Genomic DNA, 13580 nt, shown 5'->3' with positions numbered 1-13580 from the left:
AAATTACAAATACACTAAAATTTAACAGATTCCCACACCCAACTAAAAATCCCTCCCACCTACCACCCCAAACACAATAAAACAATAAAACCAAAAACAATAAAAATTACAAATTCACTAAAATTTAACTGATTCCCACACCCAACTAAAAATCCCTCCCACCTACCACCCCAAAGAAGATAAAAACATAAAAAATTCTTTAAAAAGCATTTTAAAAAGAACTCTGTGCTGTTTCAAGTTCCCCTGGGCAGCACCAGCAGCAGAGCGGCGGCAGCAGTCCTTTATGAGGCCTTCCAGGCCCCGCCCTAAACCAGGTGGAGAGAGGTAGGGACAGGGCCTGTGGGCACTCACAGCAGGAAGAGTCCTGGGCAGCACCAGCAGCAGAGCAGCGGCAGCAGTCCTTTATGAGGCCTTCCAGGCCCCGCCCTAAACCAGGTGGAAGGAGGCAGGGACAGGGCCTGTGGGCACTCACAGCAGGAGAGAGTCCTGGGCAGCACCAGCAGCAGAGCAACGGCAGCAGTCCTTTATGAGGCCTTCCAGGCCCCGCCCTAGACCATTTGTTGCCATACAGGGCAACAAATCTCCTTCACATTGACTTACTAAGGAACCTGCCAGCATTTCTGCTTCTCACACACTTTGGACAGTAAAATCTTTTTGTGCTCAAGGCTGCCATTCAGGCTTATTTCTATCATGGGCCCTGGTCTCATGACCAAAGTTTTATTCCACAACTTTTGGGCTGATCACATTCACCATGCATGAAGAGTTCCCCACCCCACCCCCCAAAATTGAGCTCACTAACAGTAAACAAACACATTCATGAGATTTAGGCCCACATCAGCACGGCTATACCTCACCACCATGGGGCTCGCAGAATCAGAGTTATGCAACACAGAGGACTTTTGCAAGTTAGCAAGTATAATGCCTCCTTCTCTTTGGTCATTCTGCATCTGCTGTTGTTCTGCACTGAATAAATTTGGGCCTGCTTTCCATACATATTTTTTCTGTAGCACAGAGGCAGCTGATCCCAACCCTTTTATTGCGTATTATTTATCTTTGGGACCAGAGAGCTAATGCTCATAGATGCCTTAGATCATGCTATAATCTTTCCCCCTTCTATTATCTAATACTGAATATAAATCAAACACATGCCATGTTAAGGTTAGGAACAGATGGCACTTCTGTTACACGAAGAAGAAATGAGGGTGAAAGAGCAGCAAAGTTGGTGGGGAACCTAAAAAAAAAACTTCCCTTTTTAGCTTACCAGGATCCATTGTGTGTCACCCTCTTGTTATTACACTTAGCTGCAACTCTGTATTGTTATAGAAGAGATGTTACAAGCTGAAGAAAAAGATGCTATCCTTAAAATCCTTCGCTGGGTTTTAGCAGGGTTTCTTTCTATCCCAACAAAAACAGTAGGAAGCATTAGAAAATGCCGGCAAGGTATCACAATTTAAGAAGACCTCCCCACTTCCTTAGATAGATTTAACTGCAGGCCTGTAATGACATGGGTGCCTTCCTTTAAAAATAATAATAATTTAAACACGCTTATCTGTGCACCTGGGATAATAAAGCTGTCTCGAAAGAGTCCCTTTGGAACCCTGAGATTAAAGCTAGAAAGGGGCTTTTACTGAAATTCCTTCAAGGCCACTCAAATATTCAGTGTTTACTGTTCACATAATATTTGCTGTTTATGTCTCATTCTTTCTCACCAGCTTTCCCTCTCCCCTCAAAACATTTTAAAGAAAACAATTGGGTTTTTTAAAAAGAAATAGCATTTCCCTCACCCATGTTCAGTGTACACCTTCTGTACCGACCACCACAGCCCTTTCCGCAAATGGCATGTGTCATGATAGATTTGAAGACGGAGATGAAAGCAACAGTACTCTGAATAGTCTAATTTGTTTGAAGGAAATAAAGCTCTTGTAAGGCATTCCCAAGAGGATCCTCCTCCCCGTGACTGTTTTTCTTCTTCCTCTTCTTTTTCTTTTTTGAAGCAGTGTGCATTTCAAAAGCGAAGCATCTCCTATTCAGAAGTAGCTGCGGAAGTCTTGCTTGCTTTTCCTGGGAACAATAAAATTCGTCATAAATGCCCCTGTGCCCCTTCCATGTCCCCATTCCATTTGTTTCAAAGGGCAGCTGCACTCAGCAGCCAATCATCGTTTTCCGTTCGTTTTCCATTTTGATTGCTGGCATTTGTGCATTTGTACTTTAACTCTCCGCAACATGTTCCAAAAGTACGTTGCAAATCTTGATGCAGAAATGATGTTGCCCTTTCATGGAGCACTTTTTAAAAAATGAACAAACCACCAAAGACCATTTAGGAGGCTGATAATAATGGAGAGTTGCCACCAGAAACTTTTGCTTGCTTTGAATAATTCTTTAAAATTCTGCAGTCAGAAAAAGAAAAGAAAGTTCTTTAGCATACTTAGAAGAGACCTCTAAATGAATAGAGCGCACTGGAGACCTCTAGATGCACGATGTCATTATTATTATTATTATTATTATTATTATTATTATTATTATTTTCAAATTGGATCATCCTTGGCACTATAAAGTAGCTCCCCAGATACTCTCAAATCACATTGCAAAAGAAGATTTAGATGGTATAGGGCACAAAATATATTTTGTGGTAGCACTGAAGAAGATTTTATTTGTAATATATTGGGCCTAATGAATAATATTATGCACACCTAGAGCTTTGCTGAGCTATAGTCTCGTCTGTCCTTTTTATAGTACCCCAAAGCATCACATTGGCTTTAGCCAGTGATGGTCCAATAAGAAAGGCTCTTTTTCTTTACAGATGCCTTACCTACATTCCAGCATATTTACAAGGATGCACCAACATCCCTTCTTCTATACTCTCAATACAATGCATCAGTCTATAACAGGCATAGGCAAACTCGGCCCTCCAGATGTTTTGGGACTACAATTCCCATCATCTCTGACCACTGGTCCTGCTAGCTAGGGATGGTGGGAGTTGTAGTCCCAAAACATCTGGAGGGCCGAGCTTGCCTATGCCTCTCTAAACAGGGCTGCCTTCAGATGTCTTCTAAAAATCTGACAGCTGTTTTTCTCTTTGACATCTGATGGAAGGGCGTTCCACAGGGCGGGCGCCACTACTGAGAAGGCCCTCTGCCTAGTTGCCTGCAACTTTGTTTCTCGCAATGAGGGAACCGCCAGAAGGCCCTCGGTACTGGACCTCAGTGTCCGGGCAGAACAGTGGGGGTGGAGACGCTCCTTCAGGTATACTGGACCGAGGCCATTTAGGGTTTTAAAGGTCAGCACCAACACTTTGAATTGTGCTCAGAAACGTACTGGGAGCCAATGTAGATCTTTCAAGACCAGTGTTATGTGGTCTCGGCGGCCGCTCCCAGTCACCAGTCTAGCTGCCGCATTCTGGATTAGTTGTAGTTTCCGGGTCACCTTCAAAGGTAGCCCCACGTAGAGCGCATTGCAGTAGTCCAAGCGAGAGATAACTAGAGCATGCACCACTCTGGCGAGACAGTCTGCAGGCAAGTAGGGTCTCAGCCTGCGTACCAGATGGAGCTGATAGACAGCTGCCCTGGACACAGAATTGACCTGCGCCTCCATGGACAGCTGTGAGTCCAAAATGACTCCCAGGCGGCGCACCTGGTCCAGGAGTGTAGAAAAACCAGACTGAGGCCGTGGGGTGGGGTGGTACCTTTAACCCTTTGTTCCCACTGTGGCAGAATCGGAATCCCCCTGCGGCAAGTGCCTGTTATTTGTAGTGGAAGGGAAGTTCCCACTGGCATGGCCAGATTCCCGTTGGGACCACAGCCAGGGACAAAGGATTAATGCTCTCTCCCCTCCTCCATGCTCGCCTTACATCAGCTATTCATTTAAAAAAAATCAGCCACACAAGGGTTAAAGATGTGAATAATATTATATATGAGGCCACTTTTATATGGTACTTTTCCCAGCATGGAAACAATTAAGCAACATAGATAAAATATAGCATGTAGCACACACTTCTGAGATTTCACATGTTTGAAGATACCTGAAAAGCTTCACGTCCATTTTAAACTGGCCTTTCACACACACACACACACACACACACACACACACACACACACACCGACTTTCTCTCTGACATTTTTTTTAAAAAAACTTTTCTCATTATTTGTTTTTAGCTCTTGCTTATGAATAAGGAAATTGATGCCCGTGACCTAGATTTCCTTCTGAGATTTAATATTGACCACAGTTATAACAGCCCTCTGGATTTCCTCTCCAATTCCACCTGGAGCGCTATTAAGGTGCAGTATGCATGCAACTCAAAATATTTCAAAGGATGGGAGAGCTTTGCCATCCAAAGTGTTTTTGCAAACAAAAAACAAAAAAACCCTCAATGGTTTTGGCTTCTCATTTAGACAATGAGCTTCATGGATGAATTTCGTGGCTTGGATAAAGACATAGAAGGCTCTCCAAAACGATGGAAAAAAGTGGTGGAGTCAGAATGTCCCGAGAAAGAGAAGTTTCCACAAGAATGGAAGACCAAAAGTTCCCTCCAGAAACTGATTATGATGAGAGCCTTGAGGCCAGATCGGATGACATACGCTGTCAGGTTGGATTATGTACACAAACTGTTAGAATGCATTAGGAGCAGATCTGTGGGCTGTGCTTGGTTTCGAGCAAATGCAAGACATGATGAAATGCTGTGCTGTTGAGAGAATGTCTTTCTTTATAGCTCAGAAATGCTATTTCCCCCCTGAGGCATTATTATTTGCAACTCCTCATTGCAGGAACTTTGTTGAGGAGAAACTTGGAAGCAAATATGCGGAGGGACGTAAAACTGACTTTGCGAAATTGTTTCAAGAGAGCGGGCCTGCTTTGCCAATAATTTTCATTTTATCTCCCGGAGTTGACCCACTGAAAGATGTGGAATCTTTAGGTAAGGCTGCTTATTTTCATTTTTTAAGTAAACATCTTTATTACTGTGTGAGAACTTGGGATTACTAGCTCTGTTACAGCAGCACCTCAGAAAAGCAAACTTTCGAACCAGGGTAGGAACATAGGAAGTTGCCTTGTACTGAGTCCGACTGCTGAGTCCATCTAGCTCAGCATTGTCCAGGGTTTCAAGCAGGGACTCTTTCCCAGCCTTATCTAGAGATGGCGGGAACAAACTGAGACTTTCTGCAATTACTGCACCACTAGCTATGTGCCACTACTTCTGCCCCACGACTCCTGTGGTGGTTTTATGGAGTGGGGGATACATTTACTGGGACAGAGCCATGGCCAGTCCCAGCTCTCTGGGATCTCGAATTCCCACTCGTCCATCAAGCTCACTGGGTGACCTGGGCCCAAGCACCATCTCTTAGCCCAGGCACCCCCAAACTTCGGCCCTCCAGATGTTTTGGACTACAATTCCCATCTTCCCCGACCACTGGTCCTGTTAGCTAGGGGTCATGGGAGTTGTAGGCCAAAACATCTGGAGGGCCGCAGTTTGGGGATGCCTGTCTTAGCCTAACCTACCTCACAGGGTTGCTGTGAGGACGAAATGGTGAGGAGAACCATGTTGCGCCACCAGGCATGCCGCTTGCTCCTGCCGTTTTCGGAGCCGGCACCGCACAATTTATGTAAACAGGTTCCTTAGTGCGTGCACATGCTATGCTCACATTGCCACAGAATATTGAGAGGGCTCGGCCCCCTCCTTGAAAATTAGGGGGACCCTTGACCCCCTGGTGGCACCCAGCCCGCACCTTGAAAATTAGGGGGGGGCCCACAGCCGATGACACCCCGTGCACCATCCTAAGCTTCTTGAAAGATAAAGGTGGCATATCAATGTAATTGATAAATAAAATAAATAATAATATTTGGGGGGAACTGCTTTGCAATGACCTGTGTGTTGTTAGGCGAAATTGCATGCAGACATGTATGTAAGGATAAATGTGCACTAAAGGGCACATGAGGACTAAAAAAAATAAAAAAATGTTGCCAGCCAGGGTTGGGAATGTGAAGAACTGAATATTGGAGAAATGAGAAAAATTGAAATGGTCAGATTCTCTCATCTCGATGGAAAGCTGATTTGGGTGTGAAGTGTCAGATTCAGACTGGAAGGGGGTCTGGAGGGGAGCATCTTTCAAGAAGCTGTCAGCATCAATAAGGACAGGCATCAGCAAACTCGGCCCTCCGGATGTTTTGGGACTATAACTCCCATCATCCCTATCTAACAGAACCAGTAGTCAGGGATGATGGGAGTTGTAGTCCCAAAACATCTGGAGGGCCGAGTTTGCCTATGCCTGAATAAGGGTGACAGCATCGCTCCTATGTAATGAAATTTTGAGACCTGATCTTTTTTCTTTTTTTTAAGCACAATTCTAAAACAAAACAAAAAACCCTATGGGTGTCAAGGTATTGCAGCAGAAATTGATAATAATTCTTCTGGCAGTCAGCATGAAGATATCCTGTGGCTGGAAGGCATCCTAAGAGCTCTCTCTGCAAAGAGGGCAGCCTTGCCTTTGTCACCCGACACTGGCTGAGTCATAGCAGATTAGCGAAAGGGCTGGTAGAACATGCTGCAATTGAAGCTACATTTATATCTTTTAGAAATGCTGATGCTAATGGTCATAGGCCACGATCTGCTCATGACTCGTTCTGGAAGGATGCAATAGCATAGCAGAGATTTGTACTGGCATAAACCTGATGTCTTGTCAGTGCTGGTTTGCACTTTCAAAGGTGCACAAGTTATGTCTTTATGCCAATCACCTACAGAATGCAAATACTGTATTTGTTATGGGGTAGTGTTTATGGTTTATATTTTAACATTTATTTGTCTGTTTGTTTGTTTTTTAAAAGCACATTAAAATATTTGATGTTGGCACTAAATTTGCTTTTCTATACCTATAATGCAGTTTTGTACAGGCAGGATACCTTCCTTGATTTTAGTTTTGCATAATTTAGGCACTTACCTTAGTGTACCAGCAGCCACAATGGGGCTTACTTCTAAGGAGATGTGTATAGGATTGCAATGTTAGATAGACGTATAAGTGTGGCCTTGTACGTTAACACCATTTATTTCCAGGGTTTGCATTGTGTACAGAGTGATCTTGTATCCATAGGAGCATGCTCTCACTTCAGTCTGTTGGAGAAGGCAACACATATGTAATTTTTGAAATCCTTATGGAGCCTAAGGAGTTGCCTGATACTAAGGCAGGCCATTGGTCTGTTGAAGTATTATCTACTTCAGAGATTTTTGGGCTCCAGTCACCATGACCATCAAGCATAATGGGGAGTTGTATTCCAATGATCTCTGAAGGGCATCACGAGGTTTACTCAGGCCGCAACACTCTATGGTCTCAGGCAAAAGGGCCTTTCCCAGCCTGAGAGGAACCAGGGACTGAACGTTGGACCTTTTTGCATGTACAGTAAATCACTGAACTATGGCCCCTGTTCTTTCTCAAAGTGATACCTTTCTCAAAGTGATGCCCATCGTTCAGTCTGGACACTGAGGTCCAACTCTGAGGGCCTTCTGGCGGTTCTCTCACTGCGAGAAGTAAGGTTACAGAGAGCCAGGCAGAGGGCCTTCTTGGTTGTGGTGCCCGCCCTGTGGAAGCACTCCCATCAGATGTCAAGGAAATAAACAACTATCTGACTTTTAGAAGACGTCTGAAGGCAGCCATCAGTTCAGGGAAGTTTTTAATGGTTGATGTTTTGTTGTGTTTTTTAATATTTTGTTGGAAGCCACCCAGTCAGATGGGTGGCATCATCATCATCAATGAATAATAATAATAATAATAATACATCTTGTATAATCTTGTCATCATGTTACTATGTCCAGCAACAAGCAAAAGGCTGAGTCTTCTGACGTTTAAAGTTAGAAATTTGAAAATTGTGGCGTTACTATAGAAGAAGCGAGAGAGAATGCAGGATACAATCTGCCACCGATTGAACTCGATAGGAAACACTGGGTTGTAGGGAGCATGGATTGCAACAGAGCTGTGTGCGCACGCGCTCACACAGAGCATCTTAGAATAAGGGGTGGGGGTTTAGTTAAATTCTTCTCTGTGCAGCATAATATTTTTTCCCAAAAAGCACATGTTCTCCAGCATTTCCTGGAGCTGTATTGTTCTGTTTAGGGAACAAGCTTGGCTTTACCATTGATTCGGGGAAGCTTCACAACGTGTCTCTGGGTCAAGGGCAGGAGGCCATAGCTGAGATGGCTCTGGAAAAGGCATCGAAAGAAGGCCACTGGGTTATCCTCCAAGTAAGTCTAATCCCTTCATTGCTCCGTTTTTGCAATGTAGTGCTGTCCGTTGATTTAAAAATAATGTATGCACAGCTCAGATTGTAGCAGCTTCCTCTTAAGGCTCTTCTCCAAACAAGGGCGCATGGGTGGGGAGGGAACACATCACTTAACCTTTAGGTGTGTATATTTGCATAGTATATTTGCGTAGCAGCTATTAAATTACGAGCAACTGCTTTGTATGGCAGGGAAGGTTATCGAGATACTTTCTCTAACATTCCCTATCTGATTTACTAATGTATTATCTTCTTTATTTATATACTCTTTTAGTTAATACGGTATATGTGTAGAAGAATGTATTGTTGCTCTTTATAATCAGATGAATAGATACGAACAGAGAAGATTGCGGTCATTATTGAGCTAAATAGATGAATTTGAGGTGTTGTGCTGGGCTGGGTTTCTTTCTCTTTTTTTAAGCACCCTCAAAATATTGTGCTTCGACAAACTGCTTTGTTTGGCTCGTTATCAGTAAAATGTTTCATATTTCAAATCAATAGCTCATGGGGAAGCCTCTTTTCTTCTTCCCTGTAGAATATTCATCTTGTTGCAAAGTGGCTTGACACATTAGAGGAATTACTGGAGAAGTACAGTGAAGGAAGTCACTCAGCCTATCGTGTTTATATGAGTGTTGAACCTGCCCCCACCCCTAAAGAGCATGTAATTCCACAGGGAATCTTGGAAAACTCTATTAAAATAACCAATGAACCACCAACCGGGATGCTGGCTAATCTTCACGCTGCATTGGATAATTTTGACCAGGCAAGTAAAAATATCACTTGAATGGATCAGCCACAAAAATTAGATTATTAAACATATTATTTTGAAACCACATGATTGTTGAAGAGAGCTGCTGCAGATTATGAAATGGAGTATACCCTTACTCTCCTCAATAGGGTTGGAAAACCTAGATTGACAAATTTATTTACAAAAATAGTTCTCTGGCAAAAATGTATGCATGTCCCTACTGTGTGCAGCTAAGTACTGCCATTGGTCTATCTAAGCTGCTTTTGAAAAATTGTTCTCTGCAAATGGCAGGGTGGGCTATACAAATTGTGCAATGTTTCTTAAATTACTGGTACTATGTTGCTGAGACTGTAGCACCAGCTTGACATAATTTATTTGAATTCACAGTAGAGACCATGACTGAGAATATCTGACCATGAAAACTATATGAAGAAATAAAACTTGCGCTGCTTGTGTGTGTTTGTGTGTGTGTGTGTGTGTGTGTGTGTGTGTGTGTGTGGTTCTTTTTTCTTTTGGCATTAACATATCAAAGTATAGACAAGCCAAACAATGCAACGCACACTTGATTCACCACCAGCAGCTAACTGGCATTTCCTTCGAGATGTTAGATCAGGATAGTTGACCTATAGATTTTGTTATAACTGTACCAATTGCTGAATTTATTTTTCTGAAATGGCTATTCTTATTCTTCTTCTTTTTAAGGGTTTTCATGTTTGAAGAGATTTCCTTGGATATATTTTGTGCTCCCATGTTAACATTTAAGTAGGCTTTTTGGGGAAAGAATGAAATAGTTGCTGTGTGTGTGAGAGAGAGAAAATGCCACGATCCATAAACTAAAAGAGCAAATATTTTGTCCCTGTTTTCTGTCAGTTAAGTCATTCAGGTCCGTTCTTTCAGCTGTCAGAAATGTGTTGTCTGTGCCCTGACACAGTGTCTCTTTCAGAAGAGGCGGGGAGGAAGAAACATTTGTCTGCTTTCTTTTGTACAGAACATTCTTGATCAGTGTACTCGTGAGCAGGAATTTAAGGCGATTCTGTTTCCACTCTGCTACTTTCATGCCTGTGTGGCTGAGCGGCGGAAATTCGGACCTCGGGGCTGGAACAGGAAATACCCTTTCAACAACGGGGACCTAACCATTTCGGTCAATGTTCTGTACAATTACCTAGAAGGGAACTCACAGGTAGGATGGCATTTAATCGAACCCACTTAAGGATCATCCCTTTGGTTAACTCGCTGTGCTTGAATTCTCTTGTGCTCAGGTGGTTCTTGCCTATGTTGCAATGTGGTTTTTAAGGACAATTGGCACATCGTATGCCTTCCGTGAGTGTGGCAAACAGAATGCTGGCAGTTTCGTGACACACTGTTCTGAATCTGGTGACTGAGACAGATTTGGTCTTCGCTGAGGAAGGCACTAACTCAAGTCTGCTTTCTGCCTTCGCAGTTTTGTGTGTGTGCCTGCTTGATTCCTTGCTTTAACATCTTGAGTATGTTTAAAGAAAAGGAGAGGAAAAAAACCCACCTTATTGGTTCTCAGGTACCCTGGGAAGATCTACGTTACTTGTTTGGAGAGATTATGTATGGCGGTCATATTACAGACGATTGGGATAGGCGGCTGTGCTGTACTTACCTGGAAGAATATATGCAACCCTATCAGGTAATACGAGCTTTAGCAATTGCACAATGCGTTTCCTGAGTTAGAGCTCCCCCTACTGGAAGCAGATGCTTCCCCCCCCCCCAAAGTATGTATATTCTTTGCTAATCACTGCATTGATCAAAGAATATCTTCCTCCGCGTCCTTATTTATGATGTTAGACAAACATGGGTGATAATGTGCAAATTTAGGTTCCTCGCAGTATCTGACACTCAAAACAAATCTACTTTGTAATTTTACACCAGCGCTGAAAGCAAAGTTACTTTGTAATGTTTGTTTACCGTGCACTTATTTTTCTGTGTAGTGAAAGAATGGCTTTTCCTGCGGTAGAATAGCATTCACCTATATATTGTAGCACTCAAACTTAACATCTGGAATAACCCTGTATTTTAGAGTGGTCATTTTATGAGCTGTCCATTAATTAAACATTAGTCCGTCCCCGTCCCCGCCCCCCCCCCCCGATAATATCTCAGGACATGAAACAGAGATGCCTAGGTCTTCCCTGTTCGCATAATTCCAAACTGCAATGATCAGCTGATTGCTCAGTTGTGATCACAGAGACATAATTACATTATTATATTGAGGCAAGCATATAAAGGGATATTGTCATTATTAATTATTAACTCAACTGATCAGTTCTTAGGTTTAGCTTTGCTGGAGACTAGTAATCAAAGCATCACAGTTCTGAACCTCAAAAATGGAATCACTTCGTGCTTTTGCACCAAGGTCTAGGAGTCTGGTTTCTCTTCAAATTAGTGCACTCTTTCTTTTCTTTAAACCTACCTTATGATGGGGTGATTCATTTCTGTACTGTAGTTCCTTTTGCTTTTAAGCAGCGAGGATTAACAGACTTAAATTCTGTAGAAACATTGCCACCCACTCCACAACCTCAGATAAGGTGACAGGTAATTTTATTGTGCAAGATGCCTTACATTTTTTCATGGTAGAAAAAGTCCTGATCTCTTGATCAAATCTTGCAAAGTCAGAGGCAGTTAATTTCGTTCGATGATATTGAATCAAAATCTTCTGTTTCATTATTCTAATCTAGAACAATTTTATGCTCTTAATTGCATTTCTCAGCCTTGTAGCCCTAAGGTTCCGATCCAATGTACCGTCTACAGGGCAGTGCTGGAGAAAAGAAAACGTATAAATTGGATCATTTATTTATTATACAATGATGTGGGAAATATTCATTCTTAGCCCCTTGTTTTTGTTTCTGTCATAAAAAAAAGAAAAGAAAGAATACCTGTGAAGAAAGCAAACTATGTCCTATCCACAGTATATGTGCAGTCTCACATCACTTCATATAGTCATGGTTTCTCCCAAAGAATCCTGGGAACCGTAGTTTGTGGAGGTCGCTGGGAGTTATTAAGATGTCCCTATTCCCACCCCACCCCCACAGTTCACAGAGTTCCCTGGAAAGAGGACTTGATTGTTAAATCACTCTGAGAATTATGCCCTGCAAGTGCCAGAGAGAGAGAGTAGAGAGCCCTATAGTGCCTATTCTGCTTATGCAATAGTAATTCCTCTTTCTCTCTTCCCACTTGCCCCTCAAATGTGCTGCAAGGGGAGGAAACATAGGGGAATTCCCACTGACTGCGTGGAAGACCACTCATGCAACGCTGGCATCCACTCAAAATTATTCCTAAAAGGATTACTTTTTCTAAAAACACCAAATGGCGTACCGTGAAAAATATTGCAACCCCTTTTTCTCTTTTCTGTGACTCTGATTCAAATAACCACACACTTCTCTTGGTTGGGGCTGGAGGTGGGGGGAGATGGCCAGGTGCCTTCATCTTGGATGTTGTGCCTAATTAGAGTGCACACATTGCCAAAAATGAAGGATTGCATCACCGAAAGGGACAAAATTTGCACGTGCTAATTTATATTTCAAATAGACACTTTCAAATAGAGGGCAAGCAGGACACCTGGACACCCTATGACTGTTTGGGTTCTCAAGGCAAGCTTAGCAGTGTTGCCACTTTCCACTCCAGCATCACTAGAACTCTGGATTCAGCCACCAATAAACTGTTTTCCCCAGGGGGAAAAGCAGCAGGACAAGAGGAAGTGTGGTTCAGCCTTAAGTGAGGGGACTTCATAAAATCCAAAAGCTATGCCCCCGACTCCCCACAAATCATGGTCCACCCATAGGTTTCTAAAAGCAATAGTTAAGGGGACTGTCACAATAAGTAAGTATACAACGCCCTAACCCACACTGTTGGGGACTGTCTGGATGAGGAGAAGTGGTGGGAGGTTCCTTTAGGTTTCCTCTAGGGAAATCTCAGAAAAGGAAGGCTCTGAGCCAGGGACATGGTGGTGGGACACGGAAGACATGTCAGAGGATGGAGGCAGCAGGAGAATGGTTGGAGGCTGAACAAGCAACAGGCTTGCATGAGAGAGAGGAAGAAGAGGCAGAAAGCACTGCAAACATAGGATAGGCAGCTGAGGAGGAGGTGTGGTGGATGGCGGAGGCTGCAACGAGTTCAGAGGAGGCTGCCAGTCCTACTGTATCCAGCTCACCTCCTCCCTTCTCTTCAAGGGCACAGAGGGCTTTGCATTTAACAAAGCAGAGAGTGCAGGGGGCCCCTCCCCAAAGGAGTTTAAGATTGCTGGGGAAACAGCTGGATGGGGAGGAGACTTAGAGGCGCAGATGGTCAGTTCTGGCAGCTGCTTTACAGTATCTCTGTTTGTGTTCTGTTTCCTTGAATAAAGAGTAAACGTTACTGCTCACCTACTGATGTGCAGCTGAACCGGTTCTGACATAACCCTCTGTCCCCACTCTACCCCCATTTCCTGTTATCTGGGCGTCAAATGGGCTCATCCATACTTCCTTTTGTGCCATGTTTCAAGGCACAGGTCCACACTTTAAAGCTCTTTGTCTGAATACCCCCTTTTTTTTGCCTCTGGTGCTTCTCTGGCACAAAA

General features: G+C 43.3%; 1 protein-coding gene across 1 annotated transcript in view; it reads left to right on the top strand.

Moving 5' to 3' along the window:
- LOC118083835 (dynein axonemal heavy chain 11-like) overlaps nt 1-13580 on the top strand; it is a 236863-nt gene that overhangs the window by 203951 nt on the left and 19332 nt on the right. Inside the window, exons 70-76 of the mRNA XM_060272909.2 lie at nt 4152-4274; nt 4389-4582; nt 4761-4909; nt 8094-8221; nt 8792-9019; nt 9993-10184; nt 10539-10658. Of these exons, the coding sequence (XP_060128892.2) occupies nt 4152-4274; nt 4389-4582; nt 4761-4909; nt 8094-8221; nt 8792-9019; nt 9993-10184; nt 10539-10658 (1134 nt within the window). The remainder of the gene's footprint in view (nt 1-4151; nt 4275-4388; nt 4583-4760; nt 4910-8093; nt 8222-8791; nt 9020-9992; nt 10185-10538; nt 10659-13580) is intronic.

This window comes from Zootoca vivipara, chromosome 1 (genome assembly GCF_965207765.1).
Source record: "Zootoca vivipara chromosome 1, rZooViv2.hap1.1, whole genome shotgun sequence".
Taxonomy (NCBI): Eukaryota; Metazoa; Chordata; class Lepidosauria; order Squamata; family Lacertidae; genus Zootoca; species Zootoca vivipara.
The sequence above is the reverse complement of the archived record's forward strand: the minus strand, read 5'-3'. Positions and strand labels throughout refer to the sequence as shown.